The 27,655-nt window shown below is 39.9% G+C and overlaps 1 protein-coding gene across 1 annotated transcript in view; it reads left to right on the forward strand.

The window, feature by feature from the left end:
• Positions 1 to 27,625, forward strand: part of LOC124166606 — a 47,689-nt gene extending 20,064 nt beyond the window's left edge. The window contains exons 7-15 of the mRNA XM_046544198.1: positions 231 to 896; positions 1,213 to 1,377; positions 3,404 to 3,613; positions 4,733 to 5,068; positions 7,367 to 7,553; positions 9,042 to 9,488; positions 11,735 to 12,069; positions 15,192 to 15,710; positions 22,169 to 27,625. Of these exons, the coding sequence (XP_046400154.1) occupies positions 231 to 896; positions 1,213 to 1,377; positions 3,404 to 3,613; positions 4,733 to 5,068; positions 7,367 to 7,553; positions 9,042 to 9,488; positions 11,735 to 12,069; positions 15,192 to 15,650 (2,805 nt within the window). The 3' untranslated portion in view covers positions 15,651 to 15,710; positions 22,169 to 27,625. The remainder of the gene's footprint in view (positions 1 to 230; positions 897 to 1,212; positions 1,378 to 3,403; positions 3,614 to 4,732; positions 5,069 to 7,366; positions 7,554 to 9,041; positions 9,489 to 11,734; positions 12,070 to 15,191; positions 15,711 to 22,168) is intronic.
• The last annotated feature ends 30 nt before the right edge of the window (positions 27,626 to 27,655 follow it).

The following is a 27,655-nucleotide window of genomic DNA, read 5'->3' on the forward strand; positions in this document are numbered from 1 at the left end:
GGGCATGGTGGCCTGCTTGGCCAGGGTCTGTACATCATCAATTTATCTGCAAAAGTATTAAGGCCTCCGACTACGAGAAGTAGGCAACAAATCAAAACCAAAAAAATATGGTTCCCTTGATTTTTCAACCTATCGCAATGTACAAAATAACATGGCGAACAAGCCCATTCTTGCATTATCACTCTTACCCTCGAATTATTTTTAACTGTTCTTGTGCTCATGCTTTGCAGGATACTGGCCAAGTAGGAAAACAGAAAGAAGCTGTTGTCACCAATGTGGAAGAGGAAAGTGAGGTGTTGAAGCGACGCTCGTTCATTGCCCAGGCATACTACCGTTCGTACCTCCAGCAGAAGAAGAAGAGTGAAGAGGGGACTGTCATAGGGGAGGAGGGAGGGAGTTGGAAGGACGGCAACAGCCTGGGGGCAGAGCTTAGGGAGGATGACGACAGTCAGGAATGCGAGGATGCTGTGGCTGCCATCTCAGAGGAAATGGAAGAGGACCCAGGGAGTCCTGTCATCATGGACGTGTCCGAGGCTGAACAAAGTGCAGCGGCAACAGCTGAGGTGGTTTCTCAAGAGAGCGAGGAGGTGTCCTCCAACGCTGTGTGCTGCAAGAAGAAGATGCTGGCCATCAGCAAAAGCCTGGAGTTATCTCGTGGTGCATCGAAAGCAGAGAGAGGGGTGCCAGTGGGTGAGCCGACGGAGGCTAGTAGGGACAGTGAAGAAATAGGAAAGGCTGAGGGGAACAGCAGGATGTCTAAGTCTGAGGGTGAGGCCCTCACTTTAGACACGAGGTCAGGGATGAAGAAACCTGTGGACTCGAATGGCATTAAACTGGATGTGCAGATTAAAGCAGACACGAGTTCATCGGTCAGAAGTAACAGAGGTGTATCTAAGGTAGGTGGCCACATTGCTTGGAGCTGTTTTATGGCTGGTCTGTGAAAGGATGTAAGAGGTAATGTTATTTGATGAGTCTATACAAAAAGTTTTTTAAATCTCAGGAAATCAGGGAAGCGATGGAAATTTCAGAGAAAATGGGTCAAATGTCAGAGATAATGTAAAATGTCAAGGATTTTCATGCCTTATCAGGAAATATCCTTGAAAATTTTCTTTCACTCCTGAAATAATGAAGCAACTTTAATGACCATTACAGTAAAATATTTTTTTGAGAAATGAGCTGCACCTTACTGTGTGTGTATGATGGTCTCTTCAGGGTCCACGATTCAACCTTTCAAAGGAGGACACATTGGTGCCTCCCAAGAAGAACAGGAAAGAGCAGTCTGGCCGTGAAGAAGCAAGTAATTCGAGCCAGGCCGTCATTCAAGTAATTGCCTCAGAGGAGCTGACATCCAAAGTTCAACAGTTTGATCTGAAGCAGGTACATGTGTTGATTTGTTAGTTTATTCATTGAATTTTTTTCGATTAATAAACTATGTATTTATTTTTTAATTAATTGATAGAATGAGTTATTGAGATTTAGTCCTTATATTGTGATTATTCCAAATTTACGTTAGGGTGTAACAATAGAAAAGGCATGAAAAAATTGAATAAAAGATGCAATAACCTATTATCACCTATTAACACTTTTATAATTTATTTTGGGTCATTGTGCTTATGACTTTCTAAATTCCAAAATTAATATTGCGAAGATATCATCTATATTAATGAATTTTCGTAATAAATAAAAATTATTTATATTTTCTTTAATTAATTTTTGAAATTTATTAGGTCGGCAACTAGGTTCCCTCTGTTTTTAATATATCATTCTAGCAGTAATTGCTCGTCAAACTCGTACTGGAAACATCATAAACCAAGCTTAGACCTTTGGCAAACAAACCGCTGTACGACAATGTTGAGTTTGTTATGGCATACCGTTTATGTCTGAATATAGTCCCCCCTTTTTTTTCCAAAAATGCCCATGGTAAAAGTAAAGGGGGGGACTATATTCAAACGCATTTTTTTAACTTTTCCCAAAACTGAAGCCTCAAAATTAGGGGGGGGGGGGACTATATTTGGATAAATACGGTATCTGAGTTTGTGCCAGGTAACTGTCATTTGCGGGAAGTATGTATTATCTTCTTTTACTCGAAGTAAACGGTGACTAAAGCGCATCTAGAGTTTCAAAAAATTTACCAAGATGCTGCTCAAAGTGAAACAACGTGCTGTGATTGGTTCCGTCGCTTTGAAGACGGTCATTTCAATATTGAGCGCCCGTCCGTGTGAAGGAAGACCAAAAAGCCTTGAAGGCGCTGAATTGGAGGCATTACTCGATGAAGATCCATGTCAAACTCAAGGATAGCTTGCTTGAGCATTAGGAGTTACCCACCAAGTCATTTTACGCAATAACAAGGAACTTGAGTTCCTTATGTTCGACAAAGTGATTTTACAGCATGAGAACGCTCCATCTCATGCTGCCATATCTGTTAAAACTTCCCTCAGAACGCTCAAATGAGAGGTGCTTACCCACCTGCTACGTTCCCCAGATATTGCGCTGTCCGATTATGACTTTTTTCTTTTCGATGCATCATAGTCTACCTGACCAGCAGTTGCGCTAATATGAAGACATAAAAAAATTGGATGATTTGTGGATAGCCTCATAAGATGAACAATTTTATTGTTACGGTATTCGAGTTCTGCCACAATGATAGGCAAACGTTGTAACTAGCAATGGAAAATACATTGAATGATTCATTTATTACCATTTTTTCACAATTAAGTTGTATTTTCATGTATACAACAGCGAGAACTTAGGTGCACGCCTAATATTTTAATGTTTTTACTACCATTTTCATAATTTATGGCCAACTAAGGGCCAACAAGGTCACAAAAGAAATTTAATAAATAATAAAAGATTGGAAAGAAATGGTGGGTCACTCATGGATGACTTTCTTTGAGGAAGGTTAACTCATAGCAGTGGTAAGCAGATGTCAAAAACATGGTCATTTAACAAGTATTTTATGACAGGGACAAAGTGTAAGCTGATTAAAGTTTGGAAAATTGCAAATTTTTGTATGTCCTCCTATCATCATGGTTGAAAAATTATACTTGATCAAATCCAAGTCTATTGTTTATGTATGGGAAATGCATTGAACGTTGGTGGCTAGGAGCAAAGCATTTTAGATGATTAATGGAGCTAAGATTTTCATGTGGGAGGAGCCCCAAAAAATATAATTGAAATAATTAAATTAGTATTATTAGATTATTATTTATTGTAATAAACAGATTGAAGCATTTTGTTGTGCCATATGCTCCTAATGACGAAATGGGTTGAATTAAGCATGTTGTTGAGAGCAAAAGAGTGATCTTCCCATGATGCATATTTTAATTATTGTGAGTCCCAAAAACTTATTTTTTTCTTTGTGGCTCCTCATTACTAATCAATGTCCTAACTTGTTTCTTTATAGCAAGTGGGTGACATTCTCAAAACAAGTCTCTCAGGGAAGAAGAAGATACAAGTAAGTGAGGTTGGTCCCACTGGAAACGTCTTCCACGTGGAGCCGACGATCGTCAAACTGAAAGGCATGCCACTGACCGGGGGAAGGAACAATCGCATAATGCCCTACGGCACAAGGGCGGCCTCCAGAAAGGATCGTGTGAATGTCGTGTGGGAAGAGGTTAGTTGTTCTCAAAGGATCCAAGGTTTACATGGTGAATGATTCAAGTGAATTACTTCCAGGTTTCTTACTAGTTTAGGGTCTGCTGGATGGATACTGATAATAGGTTGGGTGACTATTCCTGCATCATCAAATTGGTTAATGCTGATATCAGCTGTGCTTTGGTATGTTTGTATACTTACTCCACAATTTCCTGTATTTTTCTAATCTATTATTCTATCATCAAATCTATTGATTAAGTGAAGAACAATGTAAATCAAACTATCTCAGTGCCAAATATTGCACAATGGCAGATTTTCTCTGATCATAAGTGGTGGACCAAGTTGCAGATGATAAGCCATTTTTCATGGCGCCAACCAGTCCAGGGTATAACCCACTAGGGGATCACATAGAATTGCCGGTCACATCACATAGGTTTCCACAGGGGCGGATCCAGGATTTGTTTCTGGGAGGGGCACAAGCAAGGCCGTATCCAGGATTTTGTTCTGGGTGGGGCACAAGGATACCTCGTAATACAAAACGAACGCAATGATAATGGGACCGTATTAAAAATCATGCATATTTTTGAGGGTCTGGGGGGGGCACGTGCCCCCGTGCCCCCCCCCTGGATCCGCCTATGGGTTTCCATGTATAATATGGGCAAATCAAGTTTTTAAAAAGAATTTTCCTTTCATCTACATCTACATAATACCCTGCGAGCCACCTAAAAGGCGTGTGGCAGGGGGTGTTAGGACACCAGCCGTTTACAACTATAAAAAAAAGAAGTCCTCTAACGAGGTTGGTACTAGCGTTTATTAAAGTCCTTTATGGTTCGGGGGAAAAATGAATTCCCATATCTATCCGTTCGGCAAAACATCTCTCTTAATTTATCGCTTCTATCGGACCTGGAGATATAGTGTGGCTCTAATAATATGTTCTCTGTGTCTCTCTTAAAGATATCCATTCTCAATTGTTCAAGCAATCTAAGCCCAGCGCGCAGCCTCCGAGTCTCCAACGGCTCCCAGCCTAAATCGCTTAACATCTGGGTAACACTGTCTGTACGCCCGTAGCAGTTTTTGACGAAATGCGCCTTTGTGGAATTTTCGCTCAACAATGAAAATCCGTTCGTTTTGATTGCAGGGAGGGAGTGAAAAGGAGAAGAAGGAATTTGGTTCCACCAACAGTGCAGACAAAAAAGTTGAGGGGAGGGGAAGGGGGAGGCCACGCCGTGGATCGTCCATGCTGGGAGCCATGGAGATTCCACGGGAGCCAAGCACACCGCCTGCTGCCATGGGGTCCGAGGCCATCGCCATTCTGAGGAACAGGGCCCCCAAGACTCTGCTGTTGACGACTCCTAAGGAGGACAACACAGACGCTCAGACTCCCCTGGCGATACTTCTGAGGCCCCTGAAGCAGGAGCGTGAAGAAGTGGAAGAGCCAGAGGGTGCCGCCTTGCAGCAAGAGTGCTTTGTTGAGGTAAAAGGGAATATTTTCAGTGATTCCACTAGTCAGAGTAAACAGGGAACTTCAGATGATTCTTACAAAACTGAAAAGATTACTTAAGTAATTATTGCAAAGCTACAATTAAAAGTAATTAATCTTTTAGACCTTAGATTTAGCTAAACAACTTTAAAATTGCAGTCTAATATCATATTTTTCCTATATAAACTATCGAGAGGGTTAGGGGAAGGCAAGGGGTTAATCCTCGTAATTAGGTATACAATAAAGTGTGTAGTTCTCAATCATTTTACTTCAGAATAAACGGGTCATTAATTACAAATTGTCTGGGAATATATCCCATTGTACTAGCTGCTGATCTCGAGTGGTATGTCCAAAGGCTGGGTTTCTGGTAGTTTGCAATACAGTCAACAGTCATTTGTATAGCTTACAATTATCTGGTTTCCTGAATTATTTGGGCTATTTTCTCCCTCTGTGCAAAACATTTCCCGTAGGCAACAATAATGAAATTCATTGTAAGATCAAGTAATCTCAATTGCAATAAGTATCTCATTAAAGATTATCCAAAGTGCACTTTTTAATAATTCAAATGTCGCCTAATTTGAAATATACTATCACATATGTTATTCTACATCTTATTTGTTTATGGAATACTTTGGAACACACAAAAATTAGTCGCAGAAGATGTCCAGCTATTTCAAAAACATCATATTTATGATAGGCATTTGAGTGGACAACCTTTGCCACTTTGGGTAAACTGTACCCGCAATAGGCTCCTTGAAAAGGTTTCAATGTTCATTGGGAGTGGGCTTGTGTGATACACCTACCGGAATTCTATCAGTTGCGTCATTGAGGGCATACATGTCAAGATGATTATTTTTTAACATTGTAGCATTGGCCTATTTTGATGCTCTTTACCCTGATTCCTTATCTGGAAATAATGCTGATTCATCACATGATAGAATTACCGCATTTCTCCGAATATGGTCTCCCTCTGAATATAGTCCCCTCCTTATTTTTGAGGCTCAGTTTCTGGAAAAATAAAAAAAAATGCATTTGAATATAGTCTCCCTTGATATGGTCATGCTTCACCCTCTGCAGTATGCTCCACGTACGCCGAACGCAATAGCATCAGTTCCGAACTTTACCTCGTACGAGTGTTTCCATACTTTCCAGGGTGGGTTGACTTCAAACCAGCAAGTGTTTTCCATGTTGGTTTAATAAAGTTAGGTTTCATTTTTAATATTTTTATTTTTATTCGTCTTCGGTCCATGGGCCTTCCGAAGAAACAAGTTAGAACTTTAAAAGATGGACTGAAAATAATTGAAGATGAAGAAAAGAATCCGGGCCAGAAGTGCATGAATATTGCAGAATGCATTGATTTGTCCGCTAGCATATGACAGTAGGGGTGGGGGTAGAGTGAACTACCTGGTGAAAATAATAAGTAGGATGAAGCTGAGGATCAAGTGGGCATGCCGCTGACTATTAACGTAACATTGTTACATTGCCTCATTTATATTTTTTAGAAAGGAATATTTCTATTAATAATAGACTATTTTTGGCCTTTGTGATCCATCTCACAACCAATCACTGCGCCAATGAAAGCGGTTGTTTTAGGCATACAATGCACATTGCTCTCGTGAATACGTTTACCAGAAATGGCATTTGATGAATAAGAATTTTTACATCAGACAGAAATCCCTAATAGCTTTGTGAATGCCAAGTGGAGGTCAAACATTTTTTAGCGAGGTGGCGTGTTCCTTTAGGATATTTGTAAAAGAGATATTAGTCAAATCAACATTATGACACAAGTGTTTTGATAAAGTACTAGTATTCTTGTAATTAGCTAAATCCCTTAACGAATATCATAATTACGTGCAAAAAAAAACATGTTTCCTGAGACATAGGCAACCTAGTCAAAATTAATGGGTGTGTAATTATTTAAAGCAATAATTCAGCGCACATGAATAGAACAAACGAACTTCTATTTTACACTCTGCGACTCTCTGTCGTGGGTGGGGTTGATCAAATAAATAACTGCCCTTAAATTGCTCTTGGATTCTAATTTTACATTTATTTTATTGTAATTACAAAGAAATACTATCTTGATTACTGCATGATTATTTTTAACGTAACTGTAAAAATAACTTTTGAGGTGGTAGTTACTTTTTGGATTTATTCTTTAATCAGTTAATACTTTAAAAAAAATTAGTATTTAACTTTTGCCAGTTACTTTTCGCAGAGATTAGCTTAAATTGGTAAATTTTCTTGACAACTTTCCCAATTCTGGATTTGATTTGATTAATCTCCTCAAAGGTGAAGCAGGAGGTTTTGAGCGACACGGAGGAGAGTCCGGGGGCCGAGGTGCTGCAGGGCGACTCAGAGAGCTTCGTCAACCGCATCCGGCTGCGTGCCAAGAGGGCGATGCTCAAGTGTATGAAGAGGAAGCTTGATGAGCTGGAGCGCATGCAACAAGGACAGCCATTGACAGAGGATAGTCTGTGTGAGTTGCTCTTACGGTTGTTACAGGTCAGGGAATTCGGGGAAAAGGTAGGAGATTTTATGTGGTTCAAGGAAAGTTTGTCTGCATTTGGAATCAATTTTCCTTTGGACTATTTGATGTGAAAATGCATGGTTAACACTAGTGGCGTAACTAGGAATGTGATTTAGGGGGATGGGACCCCCCCATACCCTCCCTGACTCCTTAGTCACCAGTTGGTACTCAGTGACTCGTCTCACTGCCATGATATTAATAAATGCTCTTTAACTTTAAGCAGATGTAGTTATTATATGTCAAAACTGGACAAGAGTTATAAATATTTTTTTTTCTCTGAGGCTTTGGAGGGGATCTATCCCACACTAGAAAATGCCACAATATGTTTTCAATAAGATTGAGTTATATTAATGAATTTGGAATTTTATTGACTTTCACTCTTCAAAAAGTTAATGCAATGATTTCAAGTATGACAAAAGTCTTTGGAAATGAAAAGTTTTGTGAGGAAGATTCTGGGGAGAATTTGAATCTTCTAAAAAACTAATCAAGTGCAAATGGTAATACAATTTGCAGGGTTCATAAAGGTCAGGGAAATGGAAATAGGAATTCTTGGTAATGTCTGGCAAATTTTTTTATGGTCAGGGAAAAATGCAAGAGGCACAGAAAATTAATAGAAATCGTAAAGCTGAATGTTATTGAATTTGAGCTGCAAGGTGGGCGATTTGTTGCTGTTCTGGCTGGATGCCTAGCATCAACTCAGCCGTTATTGACTTTATTTATTTTTTTAGTACTACTGCTCAACTTTATGTAACAGCACGCTATACCTTGCTGCATATTTCCATATAATCCCTGCATTGAATCATTGAAGTTTCATGAGTGAGGCATGTAGCGAGAATTTCATTATAATGAGTAGAACAAAAAGCAGTCAGGTGAGGTGGATATTGGAATTGATGGGCTTCATACTTTACTTTAGGATATAATGAGCACTCCATTTAGTGAGCAATTTTCCAGGAAGTAATCACACTTGTTAAACTTAGCTTCCTCAACATCAGTGCTTTACCATTGATATTAACACGTTGCGTACCGGGGTATTTAAATTCCTAGGAATGCCGAGATTGGAAATATGTGCTTATTAGGGCGTAATGCCTTTGGTTTAAACATGGTTAAAAAGCTAATGTTTGGAATATAACTTCACCCAATCAAACGTAATGATGCATCAATTCATTATGAATAACGAACAGCAACTGAAAACGTACTAACGAACACGTATTGTACGCTTTAAAATTGTTTAGGTTGACGCGCCTAAATGACGAGAATCTTCGTCATCTGTCCAGAACGTTCAGGAAAAAAATGACGAGAATTCTCGCCATCCGTATGCAATGTATTAAGTATGAGAATCTATAAAAATTCAGACTGAAAATCAGGGAAAAGTCTTGGAATTTGAAAATGGTATGCTGGTATGAAGCATGATTTAATTTGGCTGTTCTCTGGCTACAGTGTACCTGTCAGAGGATGCTGGGGAGGAGATTGAAGTGCAGACGACGGAGTTGGGAGAGCCATCTGAGCCAACGGATTTGGTTGAAGAGGATACTCCTCTGTACACGTGTGTCCACTGTGGCCAGTCATCTTACTCCAAGGCTGAGATGTCATGGCACATGAAGCAGGCCCACGAAACAGACAAGCAGCCTCGTAGGTACTTCTGCAGGTTCTGTGATGTATTCTTCACAAAGCGATACATGTACCGGCTGCACATGGAGATGCACGAGTTGGTGCTGGATGGGGAGTTGGAGGAAGAGGATATTGCCACTACCACCACTGCTGCTGGAGAGCAGGAGGATGGGGGGGGTGGGGAAGCAACGACAACTGCACCACCCCCTCCTCCTACATCACGGGGTCGGAGGCCGAAACCCTTCAAATGTCGCTTCTGCAATGCAAGCTTCAAAGGCAAGTTGAACTTAAAAGGGACTATAACTAATAACTTCAGGCTTTACTTTGAGAAACCTCGCCATACTGGAAGTAAGGAAATAAAACTTTGTACCCCGCTAATCCTCTTTTTCTTCCCCAACACCGCCACCTTCTTTAGCTCTCGTCTCCTCACCCACTTTAACCCCGCCCTCCCCTGGCTGGTCAGATACCTATCCTCACAGGAAAAACCCTCGTCCCAAATCAAGGCTGCCCCTTTCCCCTTACCCCCCCGCCCCCTCTCACTATTCCATTCCATGTTTAACCCTCACCCCCGCCCTTTCAACCAGTCCTTTTCCTTTCCAATAGATGTCCTCACTGTCACTTGTGTACTTTGTGTATAAATGTATGATGCATGCAAGATCAGTCACCTGACGATGTAACCAAGTTACGAAACCCGGGTCGTGCCCATAATTAAATAACAGTGAACCTTGCAAAGTTTTATTTTCTTACTTCCAGTTAAAAGGGACTATTATAGGGATGAAGGCTTTCATGGGGCCCAAATCCTGACTGAAGCTTATAAATGATAGCTGTAATTTTGTGGGTCCCCTTTCTTTTGAAAGTTTATGTGTATTGCTTACTAATCAGAAAGACTTGAAGTACATCGATGTGCTTCAATTCTTTCAGATTCAAGTCTTTCAAAGAAAAATTGCACAGTAATACTTTCTCTTTCACATAAAATCCTTCTGAGCTGAATTCACGAACCCTGTAACACCAGGTTTTTGGTATTTCAAAATTCCTTTCCTTCATTTCATATTTAAGGCTTTAAAGCCGTAACCCTGATAAAAAAGTCCAAATGTGAATCACGACCACTCATGATGGTGTTTTCAAACCAAGTGCTGGGTTGTTACGGTATATCCATGAGTAATGTATGACTTACGTTTTGGCCAAAAATTTTCATGTCTTGGGCTCCCTTTTGATACCCATCATCTTTCTGCCAGCACTTTATCAATTCAAAGTATCTAATTCTTTAGGAGAGAAACTTCGTCATGCTAGATATTTCCGAGAATTTCAGGATTGATAAATGTGAAGCGAAAAGAGAGGCTGTGATTAATTAAACGGCAAATTCCAGCGGTGACATCACTACAGTGTGCGATATTAGATGAATGCGATATGCACAAGACAGAACAAGCCAATCGACCTCGGAATTGTAATGAGATGCATTGAATGAACGTCAGCAGCGTTAAATAATGAAGGCTTAGGCTTAATAGATTATGACTCATTAGAGGCAATTTTTTTTGCTAATTCACCAGAAATTAACGAAAAAGGTGGTTTCGTTTTTATTTACTGATTTTGCATTATTTCGTGTTATTTTGTGATATCGTGTCTCGCAAATTCCACGGATACGTTCATAAGAGCCCTACTTGCCAAATTACTTTATTATTTAACAGCCCTTCTGTCTGACTACATATTTCCAGGTTGCCCCTTTTCAAAAGCAGACCCTCCAATGGCACTGCATTTTAAGGGTTTAATTTTAATCTCTAATTGTTTAAGTCATTAATCTAAACTATGAACTTTTGTCACCTGGAAAACAACAAAGTGGGAGGTAAACTTGGAATGTGAAGTCAGACTTGGGGGGTTGTCCAAAAATATAACCATTTGGCAAGTAGAGCTTTCTATTATCTAGCAATTTATGGTTTTTGCAAAGTATCTCCATTAAATTCCTATAAATCTCATGACACTTTCCCTGTGAGTATTTTCCCACGTCAATGTGCGTCGATTTCTCTGCCCTTCTTGCAGTAGGATGAAAATATTCCACAATTACCCACCAAGCATGGGTTCAGCTCTGAAATGAGGTTCACTTTTGGTAGTGACTTCTTCGAAGTCTGCATTACCCTTGCAACGCCATTTGTGATTGACTGCTAGAGCCTAACATGTAGACCATAAACTTCAGTAAGTTGCCATGGTATTCAAGGAATCTGTATCACATAATGATCTGCTCATTATCCTGGAAAGCCAATGGTTCGTGGTTTGATTCCTGGGGTGGGATTCCTGGGAAGTCTGCATTACCCTTGCAACGCCATTGGTGATTGACTGCTAGAGCCTAACATGTAGACCATAAACTTCAGTAAGTTGCCATGGTATTCAAGGAATCTGTATCACATAATGATCTGCTCACTATCCTGGAAAGCCAATGGTTCGTGGTTTGATTCCTGGGGTTTTTATTCCATGGCCATTAATGTGAATGGTCACCCTGTGCTTGACTGTTGTTCTTCTGTTTTCTTCAGCAAAGGCGGCGACGCTGTACCATGAGGCATGCAAGCATGGCTCAGCACCACTGTATCCATGCACCAACTGCTCGAGGAAGTTCTTGTCACTGGAGAGGATGGAGGACCACCGGCAGCAGTGCTGTGGCAACCGCATTGAGTGCGAGGTGTGCCACAAGAATTACAACATGTCCTCGATTGTGACGCATATGCGCACGCACCAGAAAGAGAAACCTTACCTGTGCGCTGAGTGTGGAAAGACATTCAGTCAACAGGGAGACCTCAAGAGGCATACAAAGCACTTCCACCTGGGCATTGAGCCTGCACGGCCCTTCCTATGCTCCTATTGCCCCAAGGTAAGAAAGGCGAAGGAACTGGGGCCCCCTACCCTCAATGTGAGATGTACACCATCTTGTGGCTTAGTTTGAGCTGAACTTTACTTACCCTCACCTTTCCAAATCAACCTTCAGGTTGAATCACTGAATGAGTGAATGCACTGCGATAATAAACAATATTGAAAACAAAATAATGTGATGATTAAACTAAATAAATTAAAAATGATATCACAAATGTAATAAATAAACTGCAAACAATACATTAATACAAGTAATGGCCATATTTACATGAAGGAGCTCAAATCTTTGACTATGTGTTTAATACAGTATTTGATTCTAGTTCATGTTAAATTGAAAAAATAAGAAACGAGATGAATCTATTACAATGACTATTAGCACATTCAGTAACTGAGGAAAGTACACCCATGTCTCGTATAGCGCAATTTCGATTAGCGCAATTTCGATATAGCGCAAATTCGTTCCTCGGGGAAACATTGCAACGCAGTGTAGCCTAATCAAAAATCTTAAACGCTCTCGTGATAAAACGTGAACTTGCGCTAAGTACACACGAAATTTCTATCATTTTGCGCATATTCATATTATTGCTTGCCTCAAATCTTCGTTTTTGTTTATATATTAATCGAAATCCATTGCTGTGCAATGGCCAAAAGTATTACTCGTCATTGGGTCCAGATAGCCGGCCTACCGAAGTAATTTATCTCGTCTCCTTAACAGAATAATAATAAATAATATAGATCGTTACTTAAGCGTGGGGCTAGTGGAAATGAGTTTTTTTCAGCAATACGGTTTGAGGCGTATTTTTGCCGTCATAGGTTATCGGGCGATTGACTTCCAGGTAGAGTCTACGCTAAAGCCTTCAAGGTCATCGGTATTCACGGGGGAGAAATGGAGCGGTGGCGGAGTGGCGCATGAATAGCATCAACACATAAAAGGTTCCGCTATAGAGTCTCAAACACAATGGCTTCGTTCCCTCCCCGCAGTCGTATGCCTTCTGCGTCTCAGGAATACAGTTCAGCAGTGGAAGGTGATATAGATAGAGCCATACAGAGTAAAAACTAAGAGAACATGGCAAAAAAATAGGAATGCGTGTAGAAAAATCAAGAATTTATCAAGAAAAACTATAAACCTAGAAGAGGAATTGAAAGAGGTCAATTGCTTTGAAAATGGAGAGCGTCAAAGCGATATTGCGCGGAAGTTTAAACTCACGATGCCTTATTCTGAATAAAGACGAAGTTAAAACATCAGTGACCTCAGCCGCACCAACTTCAGCCAAGCGGTCTACACATACGGAAAGTTCATAGTGAATCAGTACAAAAAGACGAGAGTGTTAATCGCTCCGAGACATTTAGTGAAAGCTCCGGTTGGTTCCAGAATTTAAACGGCAAGCAGGTATTTTCAGTGCGGCGATATCAGGTGAATCTACAAGTGTTGATAGCGCAGTCACCGCAACATTTTCTGATGAACTCCAAGCTGTGATTGAAAGTGGCTCCTTTCCCCCTCAACCAGTTTTTAGTGTTGACGAGACGATATTGTTTTGGAAAAGAATGCAATCTCGTTCATTCATTTTCAGGGAAGGAAAACCTGGGTCAGGTTTCAAGGCATTTAAAGACTGTTTCACGTAGCTGCTATAATGACTCGGAGGACTTCAAATTAAAATGATTTATCGTTCATTAACTCCGCTAGCTATGAAATGGCATTCAAAGTAGCATTTTCCTGTCATTTCGATGAGCGACAAAAGGGCCTGGGTGACACAATAGTTGTTTTTCGACTGGTTTGAAAAATCGTCAACTGCCGGCAACGCATTACGATCCCCTGAGATAGCAGATGTTAGCCCACCCGCACGACAGGAGGGAATTTAAAAAGCGCGTAAGAATTTTTTTTAACGTGAATAAAAGTCTTCAAATGCGTGCATAATATCTTTAAAGATGTTTTAAACTATAAACATTTATATAAATAATGTTTTCTAAGGCTATTTATGGGAATATATATGTTTTAGAGGAAATTCAATACCCAAGACCTATGCTACCAGGAACGCATCCCTATCTTCCCAATGTTAAAACGCTCTCGTATAACGCAAATTCGTATAGCGCAAAGACCCCAAGGAACGCATCCCTTGCGCTATACGAGACATGGGTGTACTGTATGTATAAAGTATTCTACTATTTTTTGTGAAATGTCAATTCATATTCTTAACTGTGTTTATAGTGGATGTGTGATATAAATTAAGCTGTTAGTGTTAAGGTGACAAAGGAACATTAAATGTATATGCAACTATTTTTCATTAGAGTAAGTTACCATCTTGACCTGTTAATATAATTGTAGACTATTATTTCCTGGAGTATAGGTCTCTTATTGTTTTTTAATTAAAAATCGTTCAAGGCCAGCATTTCATAACTCTCATTTTCTTTATTAAGGCTGTCATGAAAATAGTTGTACAGTAAAATCTCCTTCAACAAATTTGTTGTAACTGGAAAAACCATGATTTTCTGTAGTGGGTTTCACTCTATGGAGGTCACATGTCAGTTGCATCTTTTTAGGGGCGGGTGTAGAAGTATTCCTCATGTTATACGATGCAAATGAAGAAAATTTCTCAATCTTGTTGCATTCAACATAAAACCTTTCATATATTGCTAATAAATAATTGATGTTATTTACCATAAAATACTGTGACTTACATTGCAATATTTTATGACATGGTACTTTCCAGTCTGGTTCTGCTCCCTGCTTTTTAGGTCAATATCAATGAAAAATATTACATTTAATTGCAAATCACTATGTGTCTCTTACAATAATGAATGGGCACACTTTTCCTCATTTAGCTCCAAGTGTAGACTTTGTTGTACGGAGTTTTCATTTTTTCTAATGCTTGTTTCAGATTTTTCACATACATTGTCTATTTGTATGGAAGGGGTTTGTTATGTAGAGGTTTTATTGTAGTTACAGCAACCATGAACATCTTTTTTTTGTGAAAGCGTTCATAATGCAGCCATGAAGTTCCAAAATGTTGTCCTTACATATTTTTTTAATAAATGGGCAAGAGACTTAAACACCAAAAAATTATAGTCTGCAAATATTTTCATTTATTGAATTGCATAATTGATTGCATTTTTTTCTTCCCGCAGACATTCTCTGCGCAGAGCAAGCTGCGTATTCATGAGCGGTCACACACTAAGGAGAAGCCCTACGAGTGTTCAGAGTGTGGAAAAGGGTTTGCACACCTCTCCTCATTGCGCAAGCACAAGGAGAATCGTGAGGTGGCATGCCTGCCTGTTATCAAGCATGCAACCAAGCCATACATATGCTCAGTGTGCAAGAAGGGCTGGGACCATAAGTATGGGCTCTCAAAGCACATTGCGTGGGTTCACGAGCGCAAGCGTCCCAGCCGAACATTCCACTGTCAACTCTGCCCAAAGGTGTACTATTGCAAGAGCCAGCTCACATACCACGTACGAACGCACACCAAGGAGAAGCCATTTGTGTGCTCCGTGTGCAACAAGGGGTTTATGTACAATTGCTTGCGCAAGATACACATGGAGAAGGACCATGGGATCAGGATAGGCGCAAGTGATGCACCTCGGTGAGAAGGACCCTCGCAGCTGCTTGTTTACCCTGCTCTCAATCTGCTAAGGAAAGCATGACTGGTGAGGAACATATCCCAAATTATTCTTTCACTATAAAATATTTTAATGCTTTGAGGGTGGCCTGTTGAAAGGGGTTCCTTTGCTCTTGTTTGGCCATTCTTCAATTATTTCCAAAATTTTCAATCAATTATATTTTTGACATACATATAAGTCTGTTACATTCTACTTGATTATTTGGTATTTTTTTTATTTTTTCTTGATTTAACACGTTCAGGGCGGCATGACCCACCGGTGGGTCATGGCTGGTCTATCCCCGTGGGCGGCATGACCCACCGGTGGGTCATGCGTTTTTAAGCTCTATGGGCGGCATGACCCACCGGTGGTCACGTTTCCCATGCGAATTAAAGGAGCTTCTGGCCACGTACGTCCATGAGGACGGACTTATTACGTTCTTCATCGCCCATGAAGGTGTTTTTAGTAAACTTTTTACTGATGCCAAACCGAACTTTTTGCCAAGAGAAAGGTAGCAAGTAAAATGGCGGGCAATGATGTAAAGATTCAGTATTTGATGTTGTATTTGCATTTGTGCGTGAAATATTTTCAATTTTAGTTTAACTAATCGGAAAGATATTCATATGAACTCGATCATCGGTAATCAACTTCCATAATTTTATGAAATGCGTAATTCTTGCATTGCGGGTTGCCTATCTGTCGATTATAGGCGTTTTAAAAAATTCTAGCTGTGTTACGAACGAAGTTCTCATTCATATCAATTCCACAGGCAGTATTATGAAGCTTATTCAATAATAAAAGAAAATAAAGAATATTGCAGTCATATTGAAGGTAGACGAGAGCTACATATAGTTGATTCGTTATTGAGCCATTATTTTCTATGACACAGCAATCTCTAGACGTAAATTTTATGTTTTGCATCTTCTATCAAAAGTATATCGAAATATAAATCAAGTTGGTTTTGCTCTATTCACATTTTACGATGAAGATAGGACTAAAATATTCCTACTATTTACGTGGCATTATGCATCGCTAGAAATGCTTTTTTCGTTTTCTATAAGACTGTAAGATGGACCTACAAGAAGGACGATTACCTTCCTTGATTACACGTTGAAATACTACTACACTCACCGTTTCAATTACATGGCTTTCACGTATCGAAGATGTTCCACTTCCGTAGATATTTAGAGGGTAGCACACACCGGAAAAATTATTTAGATCGAAAACAAAAATGGAGAAAACATTTCAAAACTATAATAAATGTCATTTTCAGTTTGGTTATCCTAATTGGGTCAATGGAAACAATTTTCTAAATGGGGAATACAAATGAGCACAGCGAAAACTTAACGAATCTCAAATATAATTTCAAACTATTTTCAATATAATCACTTATTTACATTATTTTCAATATATTCATTTATTTTCTTTGACAATGTCAATGGTGAATTTTGTTGAAACAATCCAAGCATATTGTAGGGTGTCCATCACATTCCTCACAAAATGTGTTCACTTTTTTTGCCCTCTCGCTTGCCTCTTTCGTTCCCTTTTCTTTACGTATTCTCTCGTACCAATTGAGGCATCTCTTCCTACCTATCCTCGCAGTACCTTCATATTTACTTAGGTTGTGCAAGGACTTCGAAGCTGAAACACCTCCCCCAGCCACATCGCTAAAGACGACATCTTCTTTCAATAATCCATCAATAACTTTCTCTCAAAAATTAGCATTTCCATTTTTTTATTTTGTCCATAATTATTATATAAAACCTATGAATTCACCATCCATGTCCCAAGAAGCAGTTCTAATGCCAGTCTCTTATACCACTTGAGAGATCGTCTGATGCAACTATAATAAGCAGACATTTGGTCGGAAATGTCTACCCCCTTTTTCGCGCTATTGTAGACTATGATGGCTTAGGGTTTCATTATTTCCCCTCGCTTAGATTTCGACGTGATTGGTTGCAAAATCTCACCAAGGTCGGGATTAGGGGATATTATCATAAGTGGTCTTTTTTCCTGCCATTTCATCATTCTAGCACCTTTTCCACTTTGCCTTGCAATAATTTCCCCCCTTTTCAACTTTTTTTGACGAACCTCTGGTGGATTACCTTTTCCGATTCGCCCGCATTGTGCCACAAACATAGGTCTCCCTACCCAAAAGGTCTTCAGCTAGGCCCATACTTGTCTAAAAATGATCAATGCACAATGTCCGCTCAGCATCAAAAAGTCCCTCCATCAGTTGCAGTACAACTTTGTGACCATGTCCAACCTTCTCCATCGTGTTTGGGACTTCACTTTTCCTAGAGTACACTTGCAAACTATGCGTGAATGAGTCAGGGCTACACAGTTTGTAGCATTTTATTCCATATTTATGAGACTTTCCAGGCAGGTACTGCCTAAAATGTAATCGACCTCTCCAAGGTATCATCTGTACGATTGATGCAGTCTCCCCATTCATCGGAGCTTGATAACGCGGCATGCTCTTCCTCTTCAGGTGAATCTTCTCCAATTTCGTCCTTTGAATATGAAGATTCACTGTCTCCTTCGAAATCGGATGGAATGTATGAATCATCGGAGTCAGAACTAAATTGATATGCATCTGAGTAAGCCGTCTCCTCTAATTTTTCTTTGCCACTAATAACACAAAAATCACTGCTCCACAAAAAGACAAGGAAAATGGACTCGTATATCCAGTGGCACTCGTTTATTAGCCAAGACTGAAAGTTCTTCTCTCACTGCAAGGAAAATTTTGTCACCATTGTACATGTAAGGCCTTCCGCTCGGCTCGACTAATTTGAAACTCGACGTGTGGATTGCGTTGTTGCGATAAGGCCACTATGTGAGAAGCGATGCCGCACAAGATTATTCAAAAACGAAACTGTCGGATTAGCCTCCTAAGGGTTACTTGCAACACCCAATTGTGGGTAAGCTTACGATAATAACTGCACCCACGAGTGGGTCTGCCTGCAATAAAATTGTAAGCAAAGCTTCACCTATGCTAATAATAATTTGGTTTCTTATCCGCAGATTATGGAAATAATAGATTCAAAGGTTCCGCCCCAACCACCACCCCTCTCCTAGGAGGCGTGAGGTTGGGTGCGGAATATCGTCAGCCGTAGCCTTTTCTAAGCGCCGGACAAGTGCGGTTAGGCCCGTCTTGAGTCTACGAAATCCCATGGAACGTCCACCCCGAAAGGCGAGAGAAAGGGAAAGCCATTGTTTCGTATCGGGTGCTACGGACTGAGCGGTCGGTCGCCAGCGTCACAAAGGTAGAGGTTTTCCCGGTACTTTTGGGGATAATCATTTTCGCGACTTTCTGAAAGCATAGAACCTCTGACAATGACAGCAGGAACGAGATGTATGATTTCCTCCCGCTGCATTTTGTTCCCAAAGCAATAAAACCGAAGCAAGGCATCACAGCGAAATAGAAAGAGGGTAATGAAGGCTCAGAAGATAAATTCGAAACAGTTGCAAAAAAACTATGAAATAACGAATTTTTTCCGATACTTATAACTAAATTATTCCATTCTGGGCTTATAAGGGTAAATAAATTATTTCATCGTTTTCATACCTAAAAGCACGTCTTATTTGTTCATTTTGAAGGTATTTATGTGACAGTAAATAAATATCGAAGAAAATAAAACATGTAATACGTTGTTGCATATGCAAAAGGGGATTAATTAATAGCTAAATATTGCATTCTGGGCTTATAATAATAGTAAGTGTATAAATTATTTCATTGTTTCCATTTTGTACGTTTTGAAGTTATTTTAGGCGACAATAAATAAAAACAGAAGAAAATAAAACGTGTAATGCGTGGTTGCATACGCAAAAGGGGATTAATTAATTACTTAATATCGGTGCATAGGTTTTCCAAAATTTATTGCAATTCATCATTTTCAACTATACCAAAGAAGTGTGCATTAATTTTAACATGATTGGATCGATTTAATTTTTACGAAAATTGACGCCCACGGGGAAGAAACAGCAAATTTCACGATAGCCGCGAACGTGTTAAGTTCTTATTTAAGGATAGGTGGGATAATATAAAATTATCTGTTTTTCTTGGGCTGAAAAAATTTCATTTTAAACTGTGACAGACGTAATATTGATCTCCCACCATTGTGATTATATGCACATGGGCCCAATGGGTCCTCAAAGAGTTAATTAATTGACCGCCGCACTTATTGTAGTGTTTGGTGATAAATGTCTTTCTCACCACACCTTGCTGGTTTAAGTGACCAGCCATGGGAAGTAAATCCCACTGGAACTCACTTGTCATGAGTGACTGGGAATGATTTTTTTAGGCATTATTTGTGTACACCAAGGTGGCTGAGAACTTTTCATTTACTTTTCAATCTCACACCACCACCTTTTCCTTCCTGGCATACATCATTTTTGCAGTTATTTTGTTTAACCTTATGTCAATTCTCATGCAGTCCTATGTAGCCTTTATTAAAGTTCTTTATTTTCTGTAGGAAAGCTATGTTCCTATGCTTATCTGTTTGATAAAATGTCTCTTAAATGCGATGGTGGTTGGCGTAACATGGTGAAACTCCTTCATGATGCACAAAGGTTAAGAAAACACTTAGCTGTTTCACAAAATAAAATATATTGCGACCGGTTTCGATACAGCGTATCATCATCTGGCAATTACAAGTATCAGTACACAGAATTTATACCCTTGAAGGCGTTAGAGGGGTGGTAGAGTGGAGGTGGAGAAAGGGGGGGAACTTCGGAGTACCCATTATTGCATCAATTAGTTTGATTGTGTTTAGCTCCTTCATCCTGTTGTAATTCGACAATGGAATCAATCATAATCTGTGAAGCATACAATGTATTGCTGATAGTTTGTGGGAGAAGTGGTGTCTTGAAATGCGGTGTATTATTTGGTGGAGGGGGTAAGGGAAGGGAAGGTAGGTTTGGGAAGTACGTCGCTGATGGGTCACTGCACGGTGTAGCCGAGGGTTGGTGTATGATGACGAAATACCGGGAGGGGTGTTATGGAGTTGTGAGTGTCATCCGTAATGGCTTCTCAGAAAAAACATTGAAAAGTGGTGAATGGTGAGAATACAACTGCTCGTTAACTAATGTTATGTTGGGTGAGGTTTGGCCCACTAAAATTTCCAACTGCTCGAGTGCGTCAAGCCTTGGGCCGTTGTTTTCTTTATGTAGGATTATCGGTTCGAAATCGCTTGTGTGGTCGGAATCCAAGAGGTGTTTTGCAAAGTGTGAGGTTTCTTTGTTGTTAATAAAACATGAACGATGTTCCTTGGCCCGGATGTTGAAATTCCGTCCAGTTTTTCCTATGTAACAGGAATTGCAGTCATTGCAACGGAGTTTATATACTCCGCTGTGTTCTCCGGCACTAATTTTGTCCTTGGCACTGCCCAACAGTTTGCCCAGTGTATTTCTACTGTAGAAGGCAGCCTTCACTTGATGTTTAGGTAGTAATTTTCCAGTTTTACGGCCCAAGGCTTGACGCACTCGAGCAGTTGGAAATTTTAGTGGACCAAACCTCACCCAACATAACATTAGTTAACGAGCAGTTGTATTCTCACCATTCACCACTTTTCAATGTTTTTTCTGAGAAGCCATTACGGATGACACACACAACTCCATAACACCCCTCCCGGTATTTCGTCATCATACACCAACCCTCGGCTACACCGTGCAGTGACCCATCAGCGACGTACTTCCCAAACCTACCTTCCCTTCCCTTACCCCCTCCACCAAATAATACACCGCATTTCAAGACACCACTTCTCTCACAAACTATCAGCAATACATTGTATGCTTCACAGATTATGATTGATTCCATTGTCGAATTACAACAGGATGAAGGAGCTAAACACAATCAAACTAATTGATGCAATAATGGGTACTCCGAAGTTCCCCCCCTTTCTCCACCTCCACTCTACCACCCCTCTAACGCCTTCAAGGGTATAAATTCTGTGTACTGATACTTGTAATTGCCAGATGATGATACGCTGTATCGAAACCGGTCGCAATATATTTTATTTTGTGAAACAGTTAAGTGTTTTCTTAAAAATGTCTCTTAATTTACCAATTTTGTTGGGTCAAGGAATACATTGAGGTTCTATGATGATGTTCTCCATGTTGCTCTGATTGCTGTGTCATAGCTGCAGTTCTTGAACTTGTGCATGAAAGGTGGCCATATGATTCAGAAGGAGTTGTTTTTTTTATGTACAAATGAAAGTGACAACATTCAGAGAACTGTTGGTTCTTCAAATGAATTGTTCCACGAGTCACTCATTGCTCGAAGCAACAACGATGACATGATGGAAATGAACTTCCAATTGTACTGTGCTATGAGTCATCAATATCACTTGGTTGTCACTAATTAAACTTCCAAAAATTCACTTAGTTGGCTAAATCTGTGACCGCAATCAAATATGAGCATAAATCTAGAAATATTAAATGATCCCCGGTCTTAACCGCTAAACTTGCAGGCCTTAAATATTATATTTCATTATTCAATTGTCTAGGTGGGGAGCTTCATTGAATGCTGAATGGACCTTCCCTGAATTGGTCTGAAGAGATGTAAGTCTGATCCTGGCAGTGCCCAGCTGTGGACTGAGTCCAGTTGGCCTTTTGAGCAGAAAGATGAATAAATAGTTATGGGTCCAAGGTCCAGCTTCTCCTTGAGATTAATTATGCAATTGTCTCAACATTATGTTCCTTTCTGCCTCTTTTGCTAAATGTTAAGTAAACCATGATATCAATGAATTGTTTTAAATTATCCATTCTTTTACACCAGGGAATGGGAGAGACCCAGGGAAAGAATTTACTTGTCTTATTTGGACTTATTGTGCCAATGTATTTTAAGATATGGATGATTAGTGCCTGTATGATATCCATTGCTCAGGCAACACATGGTCTCATCACAGACATAGTACCTGTGTATTTGTCATAAAATACATTCAACTACATCTGACATATGCTGGAAAAATCTGGTTATGTTCAAACACATGTTAAAGGTTTTAGTCATTACTAACCCAAAACTTTTTGTTCTCGACAGATTTTGATTATTGATCAAGTATTTTTATATTAAATTTAGTTTATGTTCATTGTTTATATGTTGTTCTTATGCAAAGTTTGCTTCTTGTTCTCATTAGAACTTTATTTATTTAAAAAAACTTTTTGTGATAAAGGTACAAATGTTATGCCCTAGTCACTAATAAATAGGTGTGACATTGTTTAAAAAATTCTATGTTAATTTTTATCTGTTTATTTATATTTAATTTATGCCTACCATTTTCTCCTTCAATATTCATGAAAATTGTCATTTTATGTGATATGTGGAAAATATTATCCCTCCTTGAACGCTTTTAATACCTTCCTATCACAGCCACTGCACCACACTGCCGCATGTTCCTGTTAGCTGCACACTTAGGAGTGTGTATGTATTTATAGCCAAAGGTGTTTCTAATTTACAATGATTTCTTTATTGTGTGAGGTCAATGCTTAATAGTTTTCCTTGAGGAGGCCAGTACTATTTATTTTTTGTTATTCAGGAGAAGAGGTAATTTGTTAGACACCTCTAATTCCCATGCCCTGTAAACAACATTTATCTCTAATTTTATTGAATAATTATGAAGATCATATTTGTAATGCATCATTTTCATCTAGGCCAAAAATATTTGAATGAGATGTGAGCTTACTTTTTTATTACACAAAATCAGTTGTGATAGATATGGAGATTAGTGGAAGAATTTTTAAAAGGGGAAGAGAATGGTAAATTTGTGTAGGGAAAGCTCCTTTTTCTTTGAGAAGTGATCGTTTTAATCAGAATTTTTGCATAAAGTGAATTTCATCATGGAAATGTGCTGCTCACCTGAGCCAAAGTGTGCTTTGTAACATCTTAGCATGGAATTGATCATGAAGTTTGCGTAACAGGAAGGCTTGTTTGTCCATTTATTTGGTTGTCAATTGTGATAGTGTTTGGAAAGTAAAGATACATATATTTTTCCATTTTTTGATCGGTCACTAACTTACCTTTTAATGCATTATGATAAATCGATTCCCTTAACCCTTTTGAGGTAAGTATGTATCATTGCAAACTCTCAGGAAGTGTGTCACTTGGTTGAACCTGAATATGCCATTTTGATCTTCCACTGATCAGTTGATTGTTTTTAACTTTCCACATTCACTAGTAACTCGTGTAAACAATGCTTTTTCAGGCGAGTTTCAAAGTAGCTTACCATCCCATCAGCCAAATTCATTTTACAGATTGCAATTTTGGATCTGAGAGAATTACCCCATTTTCGATATCCATTGCACTGGCATCAGTGGGAGTATCTGTGGGCTTGTGGATGATTGGGTTTTGCTCAATTCAGATCTAGCAGCTGGTTTGCTTGTTCTCTTCATTTCTGCTGTCCCAGTTTCATCCATAAACAGGAATGAGCAGCCATTGCCCAATCAAGGTTTTCCTTTCTAATATCTGAATCCCAATCATCATTTGTTTGTAAAAAATAAATGCTACTAGGGTAATTGAGAATCAATAGCTGTTTTCATTTACTTTTTTAATCTTTCTTGTTATAAGCAGTCAATTTGTAGCAAGCATAGTATCTTGCTGATTATTGGTTTTGCTTGAAATATTTTGAACTGGTGCAGTATCTTATAGGTCTGCAAATGAAGTCCAAGTTTGCATTTTTCTAAAGGATCAGTCAAAAATAGTACCATCTATGCTCATTTTCCATTTTGTGCGCTCGGGGAGCAGCTATTGTGCTTGCGTAACTGGCAGTTACCATTCAATTTCCTGGTTTACTGAATATGGTCATAGCTGGTAATTGTTATGTTGTGTGTGCAAGTGCCATTAAATCCCTTTGCATAGTGACTGATAACAACCATAAACTGAATAAAAGCCCTGTGGGAAGGGGCATTTAGAATTCTCCCACAGTATCCCTGCTTGTCGTATGAGGCGACTAAAAGGGTGGTGAGGGTAATGCAGAATACTCATCAACATTGTATATATTTGCACATATAAAACATGTTGATTGATGTCATAGCGACAGGTAACAACAGCTTCCGCCACACCATGTCTGTTATAGTGACCAGCCGTGGAGCAACTAAATCCCAGGGGATTTTTTATGCCACAGGTGCCCCAGAATTTTTAAACACGTGGTACATGAAACAAGAATCATGTTAACCTGATCATCACTGGTTTATATAAATTAAAATGCAAAAGAAGCCCCTCATTTTCAAACTCACCTCTAATACCATTTTCTTCCCCTGAAGTCAAAGGTGGCTTGCTTGAAGCACCTTGAGACATCAATCGCCAGCATTAAATTCCAGCTAAGCTCTTTACCTTCAGTGTCACACTTCCCCGCACTGCCTCTGCAAGGTAATTGATGGCAATTGAATCTTCGTATTTTTTTATACCATATCCTACTTTACTTTTGGTATGAAAATACTCTTTCAAATGGTGATGTTAAGAAAAATGATACTGGGATTAGCATTAGGGTAAATGATGCTGGGATATGCTTGGGAGTAGGGTCGTGCCTATGATGCAATGTAAGACTGAAAAACGTCCCTAAACCTCTCAACAGTGACTCTTATATTACATAAAAAACTGCTGTGTGCGATGTTCGGTATGAGCATCGTTATCGGAGGAAGATTTACTGTGAGGTAATTGAAAAGACACATTCCAATGGAAGATCTTGGTGGTACGTGAGGATGAGTCGAGATCTTAGAGGAGACTGGCGGTAAGGAAGATAGGTGGCATGGGATGGGTGAGAGGGAGTAATCTATACGATACATTACACTGTGTGGCAGAATTACTGAAGTTATAATACCAATGAACGGCTGCAGCATAAATCATATCAGACATGGGTCGTATCCAAACGTATTTGGGCAACCGAATAGTGTTCAGTAGAGTTGGGTTGGAATGATATGTCTGCAGCATGGTGGTACAAAGTCTATAAGGCATGGCACAGTCAATTTTGATTTGAGTTGTGTACAGTCTGTTTCGGGTGAAAAAAAAAACAAACCCGGTTGAAATTTTCAGCTGGGAAAAGTCTAAAATAACTCAACATTGCCTTTCACAGCAGTAATTCAAAAGTATAAAGCGCAGCTCATGTATTTGCTTCGTTGACAAAAGATTGCCATCCTAGTTCTGCACGTACGTTACGTTTGTTTGTCTAGCTTTAGAGGAACCATAAGCATTATTCGTTTTAGCACGTTTTCCATATTTCTCTTGATCTTGTTTTGCTTACTAATCATTCCATTGTCACTCCAACAGCTGTAGGACAGTTCCCAGTTATGTGGAGGGAGTTGTTGCATTCAAAACACATTTCTTCTTCCATTATTCCAAAAGCTTTCCAAACTTCCCTCACATTGCTTGGTTATTCTCGTAACTCATCGCTTCCTTCCTGTGTTAACGTAAATGTACAATAAGTGACGGCCACCCAATGTTTGACTGCGTGAGTTACATATGAGTTGAGTGTATTGAGTGAGACGGTTTTCTTAGATAACCAGGCTGACTAGAGTAGTAGCCTACTTCCTAAGATTCATTACACACTGTCAACAATTACTGTATTTTCTGGTAGATAACCCACGTGTTATCTATACAAAATATATACAAAAATGATGAAAGTGATAGTGGGTGATATGTAGTGTCCGCCCCGGTCTCTCTCGTGAGACGGAGGGTCGAACCCGGCTTTGCCATGTGGGTTCTTGCCTTTGGGTGCAGGAAGCAATGAATTGGTTCAAACTCTACTTTGTGAATAAAGTGAAAAGGCACTTTACCTTCGGGTCTCCTTGAGAAGCTCGTGCGATGCTCGCGAAGGCGGAGAGGCGGATGTCTTTGCGGCAGGGCTGCGATTCTCAAACTGAGTAGGAACTCTTATTGCCTTCGCCTGTTCTAGTTGCGCCCTAGGCAATAGATACCTCGGCCGACAGAGTTGTCGCGACCCGGCCCCGGATAAGCCGGGACTCGAATCCGAACTATTTTAACGTGGGCTCTTGCCCTTGGCGTCGGGTATCAATGATAGTACATGGATTGCATTTTAATAAAAGAAAAAGGAAATCTACCTTTATTTCCGGCAACGGCACGAATCACCCTGGGAGGCAGGAGAAGGCGGCAGCACGGTGTGGCGACAGGCGATAGACTGGCAAATACTGTCCTAGCGATGGATAGGGCGCGAGGAATTTCCCAAGTTCCCGGAGGGGGAAGGGATTATGAAGTCTAAATTTCGCAAGTAACGGAAGCTGATGGCGAAAATGGCCTACAAGAGAGGGCCTAAAAGCAAGGTATGAAGAGAGTGAAAGCAAAAATACCAGATCCCGGGAAGCGGGTATCGACGAGCCAAGCAGGCGCGAGACAAGAGTTTACAATAATCCAGGCGTGCACAATCACGCCTTTCGCGATCAAAACTTCACCCCGAAGTAGTCGAAGACTCGAAGTAGAAGACGACCTCAAGTATCTCCCGGTTTACCTTTATATAGTGTCTCTCGAATGACGTAGAGACGTTCAAAAAGCCCAGGTGGGGGGTATTCCGCGAAAACATATCTTTTAAGCTAGACCCCCCCCTTCGAAAAGTTAGAACCCGTGAGCGTTCCATTAATGGTGTTTATTCCTATTTGCCAGTCTTTCGGTCATTGCCTTTCCTTCTCCTCCTCCCGGATCTCCCATTTTATGAAAAACAGGGCTGTTTGTGCATCGTCCTCTGCCTCGCAAACAGCCCTGTCCTCCGCGAAATAATTTGCAAATGGCCCCCGAATTTCGGGCCATTACAATACTCCCTCCTTTCGCGAAATCGAGCAGCCTCCGACGAGGCTACTCGAATTTTTATGTGCCTGTAAATGCCGTTTTAGTTCTTAGGTAGGTTTCCTCTTTCTTCACTTTATTACCACTCATTCCTCTTTTTAGACAGTACAAACACAGAGAAAGAAGAAAGAAAAATACACACAAATAGAAAGGCGGGAACCAATCGGTTCCCGTAGAAAGGACAGCAAAAGAAGAAGTAATAATG

Source organism: Ischnura elegans, chromosome 10 (genome assembly GCF_921293095.1).
Source record: "Ischnura elegans chromosome 10, ioIscEleg1.1, whole genome shotgun sequence".
Taxonomy (NCBI): domain Eukaryota; kingdom Metazoa; phylum Arthropoda; class Insecta; order Odonata; family Coenagrionidae; genus Ischnura; species Ischnura elegans.